The sequence below is a fragment of the Balaenoptera acutorostrata genome, chromosome 3 (assembly GCF_949987535.1).
Source record: "Balaenoptera acutorostrata chromosome 3, mBalAcu1.1, whole genome shotgun sequence".
NCBI classification, from domain to species: Eukaryota; Metazoa; Chordata; class Mammalia; order Artiodactyla; family Balaenopteridae; genus Balaenoptera; species Balaenoptera acutorostrata.
The window spans coordinates 94,195,815-94,216,764 of record NC_080066.1 but is presented as its reverse complement, the minus strand read 5'-3'; the positions used below and the strand labels follow the sequence as shown (position 1 = coordinate 94,216,764).

The following is a 20,950-nucleotide window of genomic DNA, read 5'->3' as shown; positions in this document are numbered from 1 at the left end:
CCTGTGAGCCACAACTACTGAGCCTGCACTCTAGAGCCCGTGAGCCACAACTACTGAGCCCACGCATTGCAACTACTGAAGCCCGCACGCCTAGAGCCCGTGCCTGGCAACAAGAGAAGCCACCACAAAGAGAAGCCCATGCACCACAACGAAGAGTAAGTAGCCCCCGTTCACCACAACTAGAGAAAGCCCATGTGCAGCAACGAAGACCCAACACAGCCAAAAAATAAATAAAATTAAAATAAATAAATAAATAAATAAAAGATAAATCTTTGTGATGTCACCTTCTTCCTAAAAGATGACATTCTATGTCCCAATACACTAAATAGAAAACAATTCAAAATTACGTTTTCTAATGACATGGAATAGTAGAGACAGAGCAACTACTTACTGATGCTGATTGCCAAACCTATCACCTTTGAACTCTTATGTTGTGAAAACATGTTAAAAGTGTTTTATCAATAAAATCATTTCCTTTAGAAAAACTTAGGTCTATCACTACAAAGTCACTGAGTTAAAAAAAACTGAAATAATAATAATAATAAATAGTACTGTTATCATCATGTAGAATAGTGAGAATATAGAAATATACAATTACATGTTCTAGTTGTCATAAAAAATCTAATAAATTTGCTATAAAATTCTATTCACAGAGGGTCAGAATATAAAAGTTTAAAAATTTATTCTAAACACTAAAAAACTATCCATAGATGAATCTATCGTTTTTATTTACCTTTATAGTTAACCTTTTGTCCATGTCTCTACAACTACAGCATTTGGATCTTCAGAAAAATAGAATAAAAATAATAATACAAAGACCTGCAGAGCAACCAGACTCCTAATAGCAACTCTAGTGCTGGCAAAGGACTATAAGAAAGGAATGGATCTTTGCAACTTTCTTCCTTCTGTGAGTGCTAAGATGGAGATCAAAGTTCTATTGCTTTAATGGCTGTTGGAAGACAGATGCAAAACATGCAGACTTGAGTAAATGAATATTCCAGTTTCTTTAGAAACCAAAAATTGGGGCTTTTATCATATTTTTAAAGTTGAACACAAGTTATAAAATGAAAAAGTATTAATTAAATAGCAAAAAAGAAACTAGTAATCTAATTAAAACAGTCACAACGAAAGGATTAAAGACAACTTAAAAAAAATAATTAACCAAAACATAAATTAAAATATACCTGCTTATCCTTTGAGGTTGCAAAGGAATAATGGGGATCACAGTATTGCACAGAGACTTGCAAAGAGGGCAAAGATATTCTCCACTCTCTAAGTCAAAAAGGTCAACATGAATGCGTTGCTGAGAGCTCAGCTGTACAGCTTCAAAATACCTGCAAAATTCCAAGACATAGGTCCATTCAAAACTACACATGTATCTTTGCTCTAATCCAAGTGAAAAAAATCTGGAATTTTTGCCTCAATAAACATCTTTAGAATCTATATGCAAAAATACACAAATTATAATTACAGAAGAAATAGGATGCCCATTCTTTTGGGGGCAAACTGGAGGACACATCAGGGAAGAAACAAATTTAAAATAGTTTTACTGAATTATAACTTGTCTCCTGCCTCAACAGCATGGAGATACAATACAGATACTATCTCCCTCCATTTCCAATGACCAACTGAAGTAGTAAGGGCTATTACAGGAAAATTATGTATTTTAATCTGATGCCAAAAAGGTAAACCCTATACAAAATATTTCCCAGGAATTATATTTCTGAACTTTTATCTCTTCCAGATATACAACTAGAACTTCATGTCCCCTATTCTATCTCAAAGGTACTTTTCCCTCTATGTTTTGAGGGGAATGAGATTTTATAAAGATTATTACTTCTTTTATACAAATACTGATCAAAAGAGACTAATTAGTTTGTGCAAAGCAACTACAGTGAAAATTTTAAGTTGATAACTTTACACACCAATTTCTAAGGGTGATACTATAATGAGTATCATGCAAACAAAATCAGTAATTAAAACTGCTTCAGTTATTCAAATAAGAAAAAAAGAAGACACGAGAAAACATGCCTTTTTGTGGCCTTTAGAGAACTTCAATACTCCTAGCTTCTTTCAAGAACATGTCAGAAGGACAACTTACTTCTGCCAGCACACTGCATGCATTACATGACCACAGCTTCCTGTGTAAGTTCCATATGCCAAGTCTGAATCCATGAAAAGTGGGTCCACGGTTTCTGATAAAGACAAAAATATGAGGTATGTATTCATCTGCCCCACAATCATAAAAAGAAAACAAACAGAAAAGGAGGTTATCAGGTCTAAAATTCTAATCATAAACTTTCTTAGGAATGTCCAATAAAAGTGTCACAATATCATGGCAGTAGTATATATATTCTTAAGAGTAAGTAAAAAGAGGAAAATATAAAGCTAGACTTCCAGGTGTGATTAGTATGGATTAATGAAAACTTCTATTCTTGATGTACATTTTATTTTAACATTAGGTTTTAAGTTGTATTATCTTGGTTGTTGAAGTGATTTTCTATGATTCAAGCACAGTTTACTTTTGTATTTTAAAAGTGATTTGACTGGGTAACTTTAAGGGATATTTAGGGGCAATATAATCTACTGGCTAAGAGCACAGACTATGGGGTTCAAAATCTGATTTCACCATTTATAATTTGTGGCTTCTGGCAAGTTACTTAATTTCTCTGTGCCTCAGTTTCTTCATCTGTAAATGGAGCCAATACTGGTACCTAAATCACAGGGCTGTTATGAAGATTAAGTGAGTAAATACACATAAAGCACTTAACCAGTGCCTGGCACATGGTGAGTATTCTTAGATGTTAACCTTTTTTATCATTATTATTATTCCAAGGGTATTTAAAAAATAAAGCAGCTAACTCCTGATGTGATATAAGAATTACAACATATTACCTAATAAGTACTCCGGCCAAGAAAATGTTTAACAAGAACCTAATCACACGGCAACAACCAGACAAATCCACAACGTAAGACACTGTACAGGAAAATATGGCCTGCGTTCTTCAAAAAAATTATCATGAAAAAAAAAAAGTAAAAGGCAAGTGACTATTCTAGATTAAAACAGACATAAAATAAGCAACACAGGAAACATGTCTGAATCCTAAATGGAAAAAAAAGTCTAGCTAAAAAAAGACATTTTGAGGGCAGTTGGGGAAGTTCAAATACGGATTTTACATTAGATGATATTACTGAATTATTAATTTTCTTAAATGTTATACTGGTATGGTAGATATATAATAGATGATCTTTAGTTTTAGAAAATGCATGTGGAAATATTTAGGGATGAAAATGTCATGAATTCCTACTTTCAAATGGTTCAGCAAAAAGAAATGGAGATAGATAGAAAGATAGACAGAATGAGCAATGTGGCCATGTGCTAACCAAAATTTTAAAAAACAGACAAAGGAGCCAATATGGCATGTAAAAATCTAGCGTCCATTTTACACATGGGTAAAATGTGATCTGACCAAATAAGGCTAAATACAATCTCACTCCCAAACTTCTTTCAGATAGTATTTTTTCTAATTACACAAGTATGAAAAGAAATGCTCAAAAAGACATTTATTAAACAATACATACCCCCTGAGAGTTCTATGGGTTTTCCCCTGTGCTGGGTTAAGGCGGTGGATTTCTGGACACAGGCCGATAATACCATGGCATTATTTTCTAGTTTCACCTCTTGTTCTTCTTGGCAGAGGATGCATGTCAGCACCTCCTTTTCAGTAACAGACGGACCCCGTTTAGGACCCAAAGCAATTTTAGAGTAGTCACTGACTGCTGGGGTGCTACCAAGAGAAACGACCAGAAATGAGGACACATGTTTTGGTCACTTGTCTTTATATTTTGGTAGATTTTAAGTAACTTTAGGGCAAGAACTTTAAGAATAAAAAAAATAAAATAAAAATTATATTTAGCAATATTAGCTTAAAATCTTCCCCCTTGATTTTTCTGACTTTTATCAGTTAATTTGCTTACTAGAAAATACATTCTGTGTTGCTAAGTGCAAAAAGAAAAAAAGCAGATCACAAAGTAGAATGCATATTATAATTATAGTTAACTTACTGTACCAAGAAGCTGTGAATCTGTTTTTTCTGATTATAAAAGTAATACATACTTATTAAGAAATTTTGGAAAGTCTAGAAAAGTATAAAGAGGAAAATAAAAAGCATCATACTCTCACAACCTAGAAATAACGACTTGTACATTTCCTTCCAGTCTGCTTTCTATTTATAACATTTTTTACACAATTAAGATCACATTACATATACGGTTTGTGTCCTGCTTTATTCACTTATATCTTAGCTGTTTTCTCATGTCATTAAATTTGCTTCAGAAACATTATTTTTAAATGGCTGCACAGTACTCTCACTATATGTCTCATAACAGTTTTATCCATTCCCTCTTATTAGGCATTTAAGTTTCTGTTCTACTTTGGTAGCTATTAAAACTTAAAACATACATCTTAATGATTTAGCAATTTATAAGATGTATTCAATGTGTACAATAATATAATAAATAAGAGCAAATACTTACAAAGCACTAATTGTAATGTGAGGCACTGTTTCAAATACTTTAAGTTATGTTACCTCATTTAATCCTTCCAACAATCCTATAAGGCAGGTACTATTATTATCTCTATTTTTCAGATGAAGAATCTGAGGCCTAGAGATGGTAAGAGACTTATCTAATGATTCATCTAGGAAGTAACCGGGCCAGGATTTAACCCAGATGATCTGACTTCACAGGCCATGCCGTGTAATACTGCCTCACTATCCATGCAAGAAGCTCCCTGCAATATCATATATCATCCAACAAACTGGAAATAACTTAAATGGTTATCATCAGTATAAGTGAAATTACATAATACAGAATAGTATGCAGTTTTTAAAAGGTAGGTCTCAGCTAGGTGTGGTACTTACTACTTTTTAGGAGGCGTTCAGCAACATGTGGGTAAAGTTAACTTTTTGGTTATCATAAGGACTAGGGGGCACTACTGGACTTCAGTGGATGAAGGGCCAGAGATGCTAAATGCCCTGCAATTCATCAGGCGTGAGAAAGAACTGCTGCCCAAATGCCAAGAATGAGGAATGCTAAGCTTGGTTTTTTCGTTTTTGTTTTTTTATTATTATTTATTTATTTATTTGGCCGCCCTGGGTCTTAGTTGTGGCATCCGGGCTCTTAGTTGCAGCATGCAGGATCTAGTTCTCTGACCAGGGATTGAACCTGGGCCCCCTCATTGGAAGTGCGGAGTCTTAACCACCAGACCGCCAGGGAAGTCCCTGAGCTTGTTTTATATGTAAGAACATACATATACAGATTTCCAAGACATAATATTAAATGAAAATGGGAAACTGAAGAATGATACATGCATAATACCATTTATGCAAATAAAACAAAAGGCTGAATGACACTATATAATTTCTATGGTTACATATATTTGTATCTAACAGCACAGTAAAAATTCTTATAAGATATATGTAAAACTTATAACCAGAGTATCTCTGAGGAAGGGCAGAAAGGGGTGCAGGATTTGGGCCAGTACTCAAATGGAACTTTAGCTTTATCTCTAACATTTGATTTTTAAAAGGAAAATGTGTTAATATAAATGTAATTAAAATTTAAAATATAAATGTAAATGTAATCTGTAAATGCAAATTTGTAAATGTAATGTAAATGAAAAATGTAATTACATTTAAAACATGTAAGAGAATATATTTGTGACTTTGGGATAGGAAAAGCCTTCTTAAACAAGATACAAAAAGTTAAAACTCGAAAAGACTGACAAATCTGTCTTTATCAACACTGAAAACTTTGCTATATCTAAATTTCATAATTAATGTTAAATAAACAGGGATAACATATGGGAAACATGAAACAAACTTTAATATCCATAATTTTAAAGGACTTCTAGAAATCAGTAAGATAAAAGTAAAGCATCCAATAGAGATGGGCAAAGGATAATAAGAGGCAATTCTCAGAAGACAAAATGTAACAGGCTAGTGAATAATTATAAGAAAAGATGCTCAACCTAGTACTAACTAATCAGGGAATTTCAGAAGGGCACAAATTTATAATTTTGATTATACCAAATATTTTCAAGTACTGATAATTTTAAGTATTGGTGAGAATGAAAGAAACAGGAACTCTTCATACACTGCTGGGAGTAGAAATTGGTGAAACTACTTTGGAGGGCAATGTGGCAGTATCTATTAAAATTTTAAATAATTATGACCCAGCCCTTTCGTTTATTAGATTCCACCCTTGAGAAGTACTTGTAGGATTGTGCAAGGGGGAACATACAAAAATGTTCTGACACATTGTTTGTAATATGGGAAAATTGGGAAACAAGGGAAAAACAACTTAAATGTCCAAAATCTGATAAATAAAATATTATATGATAAATAAAATATTATATATCCATACTATGCAGCAGTCATAAAGAATGATGTAGAATCTATGCTAAAGGTCTATCTGTATTGACATGAAAAGATTTAAAAGACACTGAATGAAAAAGCAACCCACAGAACAAAAAAGGATGGCAAAATTTTAAAAAGCCACTAAAACACACAAAACAAGACTCATTATTATTCACGCACACATGTTTACAAACGCATAGAAAGACACCTAGAACCATAGTTATTATCACAATGGTTATCTGTGGAGAAAGATCAGGAATGTAGAGGACGGTCAAAGGAGACTTACTGTGTTATGTGAATTGTTTTCAGTGAGAACACATACACAATTTTATGTGTACCATCAATCAGGCAATAAAAATATATTATGAAAGCATTAGGGCCATTAATTAATTCTGAGTACATTTCTGCTTACATCCTCTTGTTTGAATAAATATACAGTAGTCTCTTGTTCATTACTTTCTAAATGTTATATTGTTCATAGGTAATATCAAGAGGGTTGGGACTTCTGCTTGTTGTTTAAAGTTTTGTATTAGTTTCTAGTTTTATTACTGTTGTCATCCCAGGATAGTTTACCATCATATATATTTTAATCTTTAAGATATAGAGTCAGTATTCTTTGTGGTTCTTTGTTAGCATACTCAGCTTCAGGATTACAGACAAATTATGTAAAGTATAATGTTTACTGTCTACTGTTATTGCAGAAGCACAATTTCCTAAAAGTATCCACAACACACATTGTTTTAAGGAGCAGTGAAAGCTTGTTTTTAAAAATAAGCATAGAAGGAATTTTCAATATTTTAAATTGGAATGCTTTTCAAAGAACCATTATTTTGCCTCCTCCCTTTTCTCACTGTATCTAAATAACAGCCCACAAAACACTACTCTCAGAAAGTTAACCGATTTCCCCAAGGGCACAGCATAGTCTCATTGTCAGAAAATGAGGTTTACTAATTCCCATTCCAATGTGCTCTCCATGACTAAAACTATAGGCATTGCCTTCTTTCTTTTTTAGAAAAAAGGAAAAATTAACATGGACCATCTTTTTCAGGTGAAGGGTTTTTTTTCAATCTGTAATAGCAGCAGTCATTCTTACCAGAACTCATAAAAATGATGTGGAATATATGAACTGATACATAAATGTGTACCTAAAGAAGTCCACACGTACAAGATAACAGGAGCTGATTTCTATCTTTGCTGTTTCCATCGTCATGTCTTTTTGTGCATAAAGGTTCCCGACTAACTTCACTGTGCACTTGAACAGTTTATCAACATAAAATTACATCCAGTAAGAGGCTTCACTGTGCCCTTGCTAGCTTAAAAATAGTGTAATTTCTCTTACTTTGAAATATATTTTGAAAAAAATATTATTTAAAGTGAATATGTAATTTTTCCTACAAGAAACTGGGTTGCTAATTTTTAGTTTTGCTTTATTTTACCTCTCTTCCTCCATAATGGAGTCTTCTTTCCCAGACATTTCTGACGTACTGTCATACATGAGTCTGTGAGTTTCAATAAAGTTCTTCTGTAAGGCGGACATCTGAGCCATGATCTTCTGGCGATGCAGCCTAGCAGCTTCAGCTTTTCTTTTTCGTTCTGCTTTTTCTTTATCATGAGTAATCTGGGTATTAAAAGACCAGAAAAATTAGGTAAGATCCACTGTGAAAATTTACATATACTGTTCAGTCAGGCAAAATTTCCTAGAGTAAACTCAGATTCAATCTGATGACTCAAAATTAACATACAGGCTCCATCACATCTTACAATTAATTGTTCCATTGGTTACTTCAATAATTTAACTTTTCAAAAAAATTTTTTTAACTTAAAATGCCAAGTATCTTAAATATCTAATAAACTGCCTTTTATATTCAATGCAGGTATATTAAGAAACAAAATTAAATGAAACAATAATTTTGAATCATTTGTCAATCATTTAACCACTGACATTTAATCAATTTAAAGCCAACTTGATGATGTCTAACAGTTACTACTAAACACATTGCTAAGAATGAGAACTTTAACAACATTACTGAAATGTATTGGTGTCTTTTTATTTATTTTAACTTAAGTCCAGTGTTTTTCTTTTAAGAAAGATAGTTATTAACCACAAGTAATAATATTCTAATAATTTTGAGATTAGAATCATCAAAACCTGATTTGTTATATTATGGAAATTCATAACCTAAACATTACCGTGTTTCATTAAATCTTAGATGCACCATAATCTTGTGTTCCACTAAGAATGCTGCTGATTAAATAATAAGAAGGCATGGATTATAAGACATATGCCAATTTCAGACATTAAAATATTTCAAAAATTAATAAAATATGGTATTTTCAACAGCGCTGCACTGAACGTCAATTTCCTCTGCTTTTGTGAAATACATATATTATATTGGATAACTATGTATGTCAACTACCACTAATCCCTGTGGTACAGAAACACAATGAACAATAGTAGGCATCCTATATACCTTACAATAAACAGGTTCCTTCTCACAAAAAGAAGCAGCTCCCTTATACCAGTAAAGTTCAAAGACAGAGATGAACGTCACCATCATTATAATGTTATTACCTCATCATTCTTAATAGATTCTGATCCTGATGTAGTTGCTACAATTAAACAAGATTTTTCTCTTAATCGCTTCACGGTGTCAAACATCTGTGAAAAACAGATGAAATGTTAAAGAAAGATTTGGTTAGATTGATCAGGAACAGAAAAATTCACTCAACTGATTTTGTCACCATGTCTCCAAATGTCTTTGACTTAAACTTAAGTTATTTATATATATATATATATATATATATATATATATATATATACACACACACACACACACACCCACATAGAAATACCTGCAAATACATAATAAATAGCAATCCAGCTAAGAAGAAGTTGGAGATAGCAAAAATCAGCTGGATCAGTCTGCAGGGGTGAGCATACCTCTGCTTTTGCTACGGAAAAAATTTTTTTTAATTTAAAATAACATTTTTAGTGCAAAGACATATAAAGAAAAAGATACAATATGGAAAGTGATACCTTTTCTTCTTGATGCCAGTCCCTCTCCCCAAAATCAACTAAATTAAAGATAATTAGTATTTCTTTGCAGGAAAAAAATCAGAATATATATTTCTTTATATTTACATATATTCTCATAAAAACCGATCCTACTATATACACTGTTTCCTACTTTCCTTTTTCACTTCATCATTTATCTTTAGAGGTGTTTGCAAAACAGCTTATACAGATCTCACTCTTTTTTTGTCTGAGTTTTATGGTTTTACTGACACAAATACAACGTGCACATGAGCTGTGTACTCATTTTCTTCACTGCACAACCTGGCACAAGGATTGGTGACTCTGGTGGCCAGCTGGGCTGCTCTCTCCACAATGGCTTTACAGTTCTTGGAGGAGACACTGTGAGCAGTCTCAGTAGAGTATGATTTGTTGCACAGCAGCACTTCAAGCTCCTCGATGTTGTGGACTAGGAACTTCCAGAAGCCACTGGGCAGCATGTGCTTTGTTTTCTTGTTGCTCCCATCAAGATCTGGCCCTTGAATCTTCTGAGCACCCTACTGTCAATACCTCTGGGTTTCTGCCAGTTACACTTAATTTTGACATACTGGCCTGACTGGTGCTAGATGAACTTCTTGGTCCTCTTTTTGACAATCTTGGGCTTCATGAGGGTGGCCATGATGCCAAGTAGGAGACGGCCGCCACCTCCGCAGGCAGTGCCAAGAAAGAGCTATCTCATTCTTTTTAACAATATCAAGATTTCAGAAATAGGAGAGCACATCCAAAAAACTTGTAGTATTTATATTTTGAAAGAGCCTCAGTCTCATGTGGAAAAAACTCCCATAAGGAACTTAAAACAAAACTTTATATTAACCATTTGGATAAAATATCTAATGTTTATAAGAACAGATATTTGTGATTTTTATATATTTTGACAATGGACTTTGGTATTGTAATGGAAAAATGAACTTTCAGGACCAGATCTCCAATTTATAACACCAGGTCCATAGGATATAAATGTTGGACTAAATGATGGTTCAACTGACTTTTTTTAAATTGCGGTATCATTGGTTTATAACATTATACAGGTTTCATATGTACAATATTGTATTTCTACATCTCTATACACTACAGCATGCACACCACCAAAAACTTAGTTTCCATCCATTATGATACAGTTGACCCCCTTAGCCCATTTCACTCTCCCCCTACTCCCTTCCCTCTGGTAATCACTACTCTGTTCTCTGTATCTATGTGCTTGATTTTGTTTGATTTGATCTGTTCATTTATTTAATTTAATTAATTTAATATTCCACATATGAGTGAAATCTATAGAATAGTTATCTACTTTACTTCTTTTGTTTTTGTTTTATATTTTAAAATGATTATATTTGTAGGTTTAAGAAAAATAGTAAATATTCATGAAATCTACTTCAAGAGAAATCTTGATAATAACATCATTATCTTATAGTTACATATGAAATTGTATCACACTTAAGGAGTGTCTCTGATTAAGTAATAAAAAGAACTAACTGCTTGAAGTACAAATCAGTACAAAGATCCCCAGTTGATGTAACCACCCTATATTCTAATTATCAAAATAATATCTAGCTGATAACATAAAAATATTTTCATAAATACAGTGAGAAGAAGCTCTATAACCTTGGCTTCATGTTTCCATTTGGAGGGTTTTCCATTAAAGTAACATTCCTGACCTCTCTCCCTACCCCTCATTCACTCCTCCCCAAAGGCACTGCCATCCACCCAATAGTTCAAACTCCAAATTAGAAGTCATTTTGATTTCTCTCACTTCTTCCATCTAATCTATCAGCAATTTCTATAGCTCCTACTATCACATTATACGTGAATCAGTCCAGCTTCTTGCCATCTGCTTTCTAGCTGAGGTCATGCTCACTTCTCACTAGGATTACTGCAATCATCTTCTAATGGTTACCCTGTTTACTCTTGTCCCTATAATCCATTTACCCCTGACCTGTAAGGTCCTATATGACCTGGCCCCGGCTGTGCCTCTGACCTTGCTGCCTACTTTTCTCTCCCTCCCCCATTATGTTCCAGTCACACTAGCCTTCTTTCTGGCCTCCTTAGGGCTTTTGCATTGCTGTTCCCTCATTCTGGAGTACTTTTCCAGATTCTTGTAAGACTGGCTCCATGTCATTCAGTTCCAGTGTTAGCACCTAAAAGAGGCCTTTTCCGATTACCCATCTAAAGTTACCCCTACTCACCTACTGAATTATTCTGATAATTGTTTTGTTTATTGTCTGTAGCTCAATGTTTGCAACATGATAGCAAGCACCTTATCTGTCTTTTTCAGAGTCTAGAAATGAGCATGGCACATAGCAGGTACCCAATACATATTTACTGAATAATGAAATGAAAAAATGTTAATTTATTAAAAAGAGCCCTCACTAAAACATAGGGAAAATAGGATTACTAACATGAAAAATTATGAGTGATCATGAAAATCAGTAGTAAATCATTTTACAATTAGAGAATATTATGGTTTAATCTTAAAGGCAAGCAGAGGATTCTTAAATATTTAAACCAAGATATGATCAGTTTATTTTTCAGTTTTACCTGGAGTATCCATGTAATCATGTCCTTCTGGCCTTCTAACTGGGGAATTCCCTTGAGTTTTTCTAAAAGCATTTGTATATTCTGAGCATTCATGGCTGAACTTCCCAATCCTTTTTTAAAACACAAAAATTATATATCATGAAGATATTTCTTCATAATTATGTATAAATACAATTTTTAGTTAATGTTATTCACATTGATAACCAAAGTTTGCAATCAATCTACAATTAATCTACAAAGAATCTACAATTACATGAAGTATTAAGTACTAAATTAAAGAACTTGAAAAACCGGAATTACTTTAGGTCTCTCTTGTACATTTTCCATGGGGCTGCTAAGTGAAAACTACCCTTAATGATATATCTTTTTCCTTTCCTCTACTTGGCTCACCGTCTAAAAGTACTTACTGAGAACCAAAGCTCCCAAAAATATGGAAGTGGGAGCTGTCATATCCATAAACTGAATAGGTTTATGATGTAGTCAAGAATCTAAAAAATAGTGTTTAAATAGAAAATGAGATGCTTTTGTCTTATTGATCTTATAAATCAATGTTCCTAGAATGCGCTCTGAAAAAACTGTCTTAATCATGTAGCGTTTAATAAAAATCTAATCTAAACCTATCCTGCTCTTCCAGATTGAAAATGGTGCAAAACAGGGCTTCCCTGGTGGCGCAGTGGTTAAGAATCCGCCTGCTAATGCAGGGGACACGGGTTCGAGCCCTGCTCTGGGAAGATCCCACATGCCGCGGAGCAACTAAGCCCGTGAGCCACAACTACTGAGCCCACGTGCCACAACTACTGAAGCCCACGCGCCTAGAGCCTGTGCTCCACAACAAGAGAAGCTACCGCAATGAGAAGCCCGCACAACACAATGAAGAGTAGCCCCCGCTCGCCGCAACTAGAGAAAGCCAGCGTGCAGCAACAAAAGACCCAACTCAGCCAAAAATAAATAAATAAATAGATAAATAAATATTTAAAAAAAAAAAAAAAAAAGAAAATGGTGCAAAACAAACACATTATCATTCACTCAGACTTCCGCAATAATTTTAAATTCAGGAACATTAATATCTTCCATAGATGGGTAGTGTAAACATTATGGTTAAGATAGCAGCAAATATTTGATAATACTGAGACAAGGAATGAAAGTAAGAAACCATCAATGTATGCAGCGCCCCCAAAAGGGGGGTGAGATCATGCAGTAAAAGGATTGTCGTGGGGATTAAAAAACATACCTGTATTATTGAAAGTGTTAAAAACTAAAAATGCTATGAAAAGACTTAAAACAATTTCAGAGTTTTCCGTCTTAAGGACTAACAGATTAAAATTCTATCAGAGCTAAACTTTCTGTTACAAATTGGCAAATAGCTGAAACTGCGTTGAAAATGATACTAAAACATACTTGAGGCCTTATGGTAAAAGTCAAATGTCACTTCTTCTTCGGGAGATTTTTGAAGCTGTTGCTTTTCTTCTAGTAAGCCCAATGCCAGAATATGAAACGCCTGAAAAAGGAAAGTAGGACAAGATCTTTAAAACTGTGCTTCTTAAGGTAAATACATTTTAAATGGAGGTATAAAAATAAGCAATCTGATGGGTAAAAAATGTGCAAAGGTTATGAACAAGCAGTTCACAGAAAAAGAAATGAAATATACACATATGAAAAATGTTCAACCTTGGGAGTTGCCTGGTAGCCTAGTGGTTAGGATTCTGGGCTTCCACTGCCGTGGCCTGGGTTCAATCCCTGGTCGGGGAAGTTCCCGCAAGCCACATGGCGCGGCCAAAAAATAAGCGTTCAAGCTCACTTAAAATTAAAGAAATGTGAGTGAAACAAGATCATCTATGTTTCACCTATTAAAATGGCAAAAATTTTAGAGCTTAGTAAAATACACAGCTGGCAAAAGTGTTAGGAAGCAGGCACTCTTCACCACACTGGTAATGGGAAAGTAAATCAGTATAACATTTTTGGAGGCCAATTAGACAATATCTATCAAAAATGTAAAGGTACAGACCTAGTGCTAGGAATTAGTGTAACAGAGTCACTCACTTAAGTGTACAAAGATATTTGTACAACAATGTTCATTTTAGTGTTCTTTGTTATACAAAGACCTAAAAACAACCTAAATGTCTATTAACAGGAGACAGTTAAATGCATCATAGATGTCCATATAATGGAATATGCAGCTATAAGCATGAGGTAGGCCTATATGCACTAATGTGGAATCACTTTCAGAAGATACAAACCTTTAGGTAGGGCGATGGGAGGTAGGGAGAGAAAATTTTAACTTTTGATTTCAAATGCATCTCTGTGGGTTGAAATTTTTACTGCATTTATTTACCGCTGTTATAAAAAAAAAAGTGAGATACACATAGGGTATGATAGCATTTAGAGCCTCCAGACCAATAACAGCCAAGGAAATTTAGTTAGGCAGGTGATAAATAAATATCCAATTACAGCTACCAAAGCTGACATTATTAAGTAACTTATCCATAACAGTATGAAGAAAAAACTAGCTGCTTCTATTTAATGAGCTAATTCTCATAACAACTCTATGAAATAATTACATTTAAACCCATTTTAGCAATGGGGAAATTACTCTTTGCTCCTTAAATGGGAAGTGTGGTAACCCAAGTGGGGTAAATTCAAGCCTAGACCTGTCTTCAAATCTTTATTATACTGTCTCCTGATAATACAATGTGAAATAAAAAATATAGAAAACTATGATACAATAATGACATGCCAATTTATTATTAGCAGGAACAGCCCTTTTTTTTAATTTTTCTCTTTTTTTTTTTAATGTAAATGATTCCCAAGAGTAAGGATCCTAAAAACTTGAGAATGTGTCACAAGGAAATCTGTACCACATCTAAGCTGTTTTCAATGACCCTTAGGTCTCAGGTGCTCTAGTTGTGGTTCTGACTGAAGTCAGAAAGTTAGACTACCAATCTTCTCCAGACCCCCAAGAACTCTATGAAGTAGAGAAAGTATTTGAAATAGAGAAAATATTTTCGGTATACATACCATTTGGAGCATCCCTTCAGTCCACAAGTTAGAATCTGGGTCTACTGCCTGCTCAAATATGGTCCTGAGAATGTACATCATGATATCACAATTGAGAAGGTTAACTGCTTTGCTGAAAGCAGGGCAGAATTCAGGAGGAGGAGGTGGTGGTAATGCTAAAGTGGGTAGGAGATCAATGTCAGAAGAGACAAATGGGTATAATTTTATTTGGATTATCCTTCATGCTAAATTGCAAATGTCAGAATCATATATTACACGCAAAACAACACATGATCTTTGTTACCTTTAAAGCACTGAAAACATCAATGTCAAGGGAAATATAAGTCACTATGTAAGTCACCCCAAAAAAACTCCATTTGTTATAAATTTAAAATTCTATCACCACTGATGTAGGCTATATCTTAATATGTGAGCAAGAAACAAAGGGTTCTTTGCACTTCCATTAGTTGCCCACTCTCAAAAAACAACAAAAACAAAACACTATATGCTTTGCTAATACAAAGTCACAGCATATAGTCAAAATGAGTCAATTCAGTATCTCATTTTTTACCTTCATCTTTGTTTTCCTGTTTTCTCCTTTTCTTCTGCATATGTTCAGCCTATATATATTTTTAAAAAAAAAGTTTATCTTAAAATACACCACTTGACAAGCATGAAACAAATGGGGTACTTTGAAGCAGGCAGGAAAGATTCACAAACCTACCAAAATACTTTATATACTGAAATATGTATTCAAATGATACTTTATTCCAGAAACAAAATGGTTGTCCTAGGGAAGGCCACTGCAAAATACATGGGTAATAATCCTCATCACTAATTTAGTCGCCATTCTTTCAGCCAACAGTTTTTACCTAGTGTCTATTATATACAGGGCATTGTACGACTAACTGGAGATTATTAATTTTATAAGGACAAAGCCAGACATTACCTTAACTAAGTGATCTAACTTAAATCAACCTTTAATGGGACAAAGAGACATTATATGTGCCTACTGATGTGATGCAATATATCACTTATGTAGTAGTCTTGCCCTAAGATATTTAACTTGAATCTACTCACAAGAATACAATCAGACATATCCAGAATACAGGATATTCTAAAAGACAACTAGCCTATACTCTACAGAAATGTCAATGTTATGAAAGACAAAAAAAAGGCAAAAGGATTATTCCAAATTAAAGGAGACTATAGCAACATGACACCAAATGAAGTGCATGATCCTTGATTGAATCCTCCTACCCCTAACACAACTATAAAGAATATTTTTGGTATAATCAGGAAAATCTGAATACTTCCTACGAACTAGATAACATTATTGACTCAACTTTAATTTCTTGGGTAAGATAATGAGCTCTAATAATGAAAACCAGTATGAAACTACAGAAAAACCAGGCAATTTTCTATGGAGTTGGAAAGCATAAAGCATTTTAGGTTTATTTACTGAAGAGGATAACTTTTCCTACCTTGCTATGCTGTGTTTTGGAGTAATGATAAAAGTACATATTGAAGTCTTTCAATGATTCATCTTTCAGCTCATAAACTCCATGGCCTGATACACCTGGTTTCCTAAAAAGATAGAAAATACAGAGGTGAACTGCAGTGCTCTTGAAGTATAGAGTAAGACAAAATAAGAACCTGAAAATTAATCTAAAAGTCAAAATCAAGAGAAGAAAACAACCTTATCTCATTCAACTTGCTTAAACTGAAATGACAAATTTCATTTCAAGAGTAAAACTAAAAACCTACACTGTAAGATCAAAGTCCTGGTACCAGCTAAGTTGTGTTTCATAATTATGAAATTTAAACAAATCTGAAGAAGTTTATTTTATACTATGTAGATCTGACCCCATACCCTACCTAAATCCCTAAGGCTTCGTTTTTAGCCTCTGAAGCCTAAGATTGCCTGTTCAACTACAGCTTGCATTGTCTAAGGCCAAATCTAAAATGGTAGTAGGATATCATATCCGTAGAAAATTGAATTGTAAATGAAAATATAGTGGTGAATCCTCTACAGAGAACTACGAGGAAAAGTATTAAGGCCAAAAGGAGCACACCATATTTGTTCTGCACATTAAACAGCTTTTGGTCTCTATCAAAGTAAGTGAAATATTTTATTGAACAATATTAGAGCATAAAAAAGCTACATTCTATTTTTAAGGTTATTTGAAACTAGCAATTTATCTATAAATATATTACTATAACAGTAGAAATTCATTACCAGTATCAATTTTTAATTTCAAGAATTAATCCAATTAAAATCTTATTTCCATTTTTTTGTATCTCAAAGAATCAAAGGATTGCAAAATAATGTTTTAATCCTAGCAGAGAAAAGTCTAAAATTAGAATATAAAAATTTAATAGAATAAACGAAGTCATGGCTTAGAATTGATGAGAAAGAGACTATCGAAAGGTTTCTTTGCTTACTTAAGTCACCTAATATCACAAATGGATATTTCTCATTCACTTGACAAAAATACTCATTTCTTCATCATACAGGTACTAAGTGCCTACAGTGTGCCCCTTGTTCTCACCCATTCCGTCTGTACTTTGTTTTTGTCCTTGGGAGTTCAGGAAAGAACTTCAGAGCTTCTACAAAGTAACCGAAATACAAGAACAAAGATTGGTCTAACTTTCAGAATAAGCATAAATATTAAGTACTTACTTAAATGTGGCCACTTTGTTTATGACATTCTCTAAGCCAGTTTCATTATTTTCCTGTTGAAACAACATTTTTGTCATTTTTACCTTCATGTAATGACTTTATCTTCTCTTACTGTGAACTGAAATACACTTTCAATAGCATTCCTGAGTGTTTCATAAACAATAAAAAAAGATCAATTTCCAATATTTAAAAATTAGGTCTAAGGCCAATTAGCTTTGTTTTGAGGGACCAATTTCTTAACAGAGGTAAGATGTATGTATAAACTGCTTAAGGAAGCAATTTAATCTAAGTTTGCCCTCATATATATATACATATACAACCAATAATTCAAAGAAATTATTATTTTCTTTATCTAGTATGTTCATCACCCACATCATTTAAGCACATGCCCATGCTGTGCTAATCCCTAAAACCGAGGTAACAAAATAAATAGGATCTATGGTAAAACACATATGTAGATGTCCAAATATATTCTGGCTTCTGCAATTATAATAATTTTATTTTTTTCTGACTGGCCTGAACTTTTCCTTGAACAAGGAATTTTTTTGTTGTTTCTTTTTGGCCATGCCGTGCGTCATGTGGGATCTTAGTTCCCCGACCAGGGATCGAACCCACGCCCCTGTAGTGGAAGCACGGAGTTCTAACCACTGGACCACCAGGGAAGTCTCAATAAGGAATTTTTTTTTTTATGAAGTCATTTAAAATCAGGATAAGGACCTAGTCAATATACTAAAGCAAATTCATAGATTCCTATAGTGTTGCAAAAATTAAATTTAGCCTCCTTTAAAAATGTACTTGTGATAAGCAGTGAAAAATTAGGGTAGACACTAAAGCTTTTTTTTTTTTGCAAAATACGGTAAGTATATAATTATTGGTATGTGAAATTATTTTAGGTGGCACACAGTTATATATTTTTAAATTTTTGAATAGTTATTCATTTATCTTAACATGTATTAGGAAAAAATTAATCTAGAATGTCAAACCTACTATTTCATTGTAATACTGCTTAGAAAGATGCTAAGGAAAAATGTAAGTTGATTTTAAAATGTATTAATAAGGGACTACCCTGGTGGCACAGTGGTTAAGAATCTGCCTGTCAATGCAGGGGACACGGGTTTGATCCCTGGTCTGGGAAGATCCCCCATGCCGCGGAGCCACTAAGCCTGTGCGTCACAGCTACTGAGTCCGCAAGCCACAACTACTGAGCCCGCACGCCACAACTACCGAAGCCCGTGTGCCTAGAGCCTGTGCTCCGCAACAAGAGAAGCCACCACAATGAGAAGGCCGCGCACTATAACGAAGAGTAGCCCCCGCTTGCCGCAACTAGAGAAAGCCCGCGCACAGCAACAAAGACCCAACACAGCCAAAAATAATAAATAAATAAATAAATAAATAAATAAACTGTATTAATAATTATAAAATTGGTAGACAGATGTGCAAATATTATGAAGGTGATATGCCAAATGGTTAAAGTATGAGAATCAGTTAACAATGAAATTGGAAAAAGATACAGGTATGTTGGAAGAAAAATGACCAACAGTCAAAGCTTACCTCCATTCTACTTCTCTGGAAAGCCTTGATAATACAGGTAAATCTAATCTCTTTTAAGAATCATTGTTCTAATTCAAAATTAAATCTCGGAGTAAAAAATATGACTCATAATCTTTTGGATTACTGCTTCAAAATCAGCAATACTGATCATAAATATCACCTATGTCAGCCATGAGAATGCACCCTGCAGACCTCCAGCTAGAGAACAGAGATACTAATGCAGGCTCACTCTGGGAGACATGCGAAGGCAACAAACCTTGATTAGACTACCCAGCAGCCTAGGACAGTCCTACATAACGTTCCTTCCCTCTTTCCTTCACCTGGAGTCAGATTTGCACCACAGTATGATGGCTCCCCCAGCCCTTCCCAGCTTCCTCACCATTTCTCTCATAGTCATTGTTCCTAATTAAATCTTAAATCTTTTGTCTTGACATCTGCTTCTCAGAAGACCCAGACTAACACACCACCCAAATAGTCTCAGCATTTCAGGAAGTCCCCTTTTCCTCTGGAGAAAATTTATGTTAAAGTAAACAAAAAATCAAAGAGTTTCTTGCTCTAAAATGTTTTCTAAATAGCCAGAATGTCTCTAAAATGTTTCCTAATGCCCAAAAGCCCAGAATTAAAGTTTATACCACTAAAAAATTAATGGTGAGAGTTTTATATCTGAAAATTTCCTAAACAGATTTTCCTAAAACTTCGAGTGGCTTCCAATTAAAGAAAAAGAAAAAACTATCCCATCTTGAGGTGAATGGAGTAAAAAACAAAACTGGACTTACATTCTCAGGTAAATTTTTGGCAATGGCACTGTGTGGCATGGGTTCAATACAAAGCAAGTGAATAATTTCTCTCATTGTGACCTCTTCTTTGGTCACATTTCCCACTCCAGGTACATAACGCTCTCCTAATACAAACAATGAAAAGAAAAAGTAAAACAATTAATTGCTTTCCATTTAAATCTCTTCCCATCAGGAACACTGCATTAAATCAAATCTATGAGATAGTGACCAAAAATTATTTGAACATGTTCCTAAATCTGAACAAGAGTCTCTTTGCTGAAAGAGGAAGAAAAATGAAGAGATCTGAAGAACACAGGCCTTCTCTTAACTTAAACACACACACACATATACATACACATACTCACACATTATAAACAAGGCCCCTCGATTAAATTAGCATGTGTCTCTAACCCAGAAAACAAGGAAGATAGCATTGAATAAGTAGTGGCCATCATGGAACAATAGCTTTTCTTTCAAGATTTCCTCAATGTTGTCTCTACTTGTTATTTAAGAAAGAACAAAGTGAAAACTAAAAAACAAAATACTTAAAAATATCTCTATGGGTTAAATGACAAAATAGTATTATGTGTCAGGAATGGATGGTGTTGCTAACATGCCCACATGATCAGGTTTCCATTTTTCATCTCGATAAACTGCCAAATGGGGAGAGAAAATAGCTAAATTAACTATGGGAACTTTACTGGTGTCAACAGCATCTAATCCCCAATGCTTCAAGAAGGCTTAAAATATTTGACCTTATGTCACCACTGATTTTCAATACTACAACATGTGTACAAAGTCCTGTGATATCTATAAGAGGGTTATTATGAAGACAGGAATTTTTTTGCCTAAGAGATTTGATGAATTCTACAAATTAGCCAAAGAATGACATTTTGTTAATTTAATTCACTTCCAACAG

The 20,950-nt window shown here is 34.0% G+C and overlaps 1 protein-coding gene and 1 pseudogene across 5 annotated transcripts in view; both read right to left on the bottom strand.

The window, feature by feature from the left end:
- UBR1 (ubiquitin protein ligase E3 component n-recognin 1) overlaps nt 1-20,950 on the bottom strand; it is a 151,083-nt gene that overhangs the window by 41,262 nt on the left and 88,871 nt on the right. For all 5 annotated transcript variants that reach the window (XM_007173589.3, XM_007173590.3, XM_007173591.3 and 2 more), the window contains 12 exons: nt 20,032-20,156; nt 17,705-17,757; nt 16,506-16,608; nt 15,593-15,641; nt 15,043-15,197; nt 13,426-13,525; nt 12,028-12,137; nt 8,992-9,078; nt 7,856-8,037; nt 3,583-3,788; nt 2,102-2,195; nt 1,185-1,334 (listed from right to left, as the gene is read on the bottom strand). In XM_007173589.3, coding sequence (XP_007173651.2) covers nt 1,185-1,334; nt 2,102-2,195; nt 3,583-3,788; nt 7,856-8,037; nt 8,992-9,078; nt 12,028-12,137; nt 13,426-13,525; nt 15,043-15,197; nt 15,593-15,641; nt 16,506-16,608; nt 17,705-17,757; nt 20,032-20,156 — 1,414 coding nt within the window. The remainder of the gene's footprint in view (nt 1-1,184; nt 1,335-2,101; nt 2,196-3,582; nt 3,789-7,855; nt 8,038-8,991; nt 9,079-12,027; nt 12,138-13,425; nt 13,526-15,042; nt 15,198-15,592; nt 15,642-16,505; nt 16,609-17,704; nt 17,758-20,031; nt 20,157-20,950) is intronic.
- LOC103010060 (60S ribosomal protein L32-like) lies at nt 9,690-10,111 on the bottom strand (annotated as a pseudogene).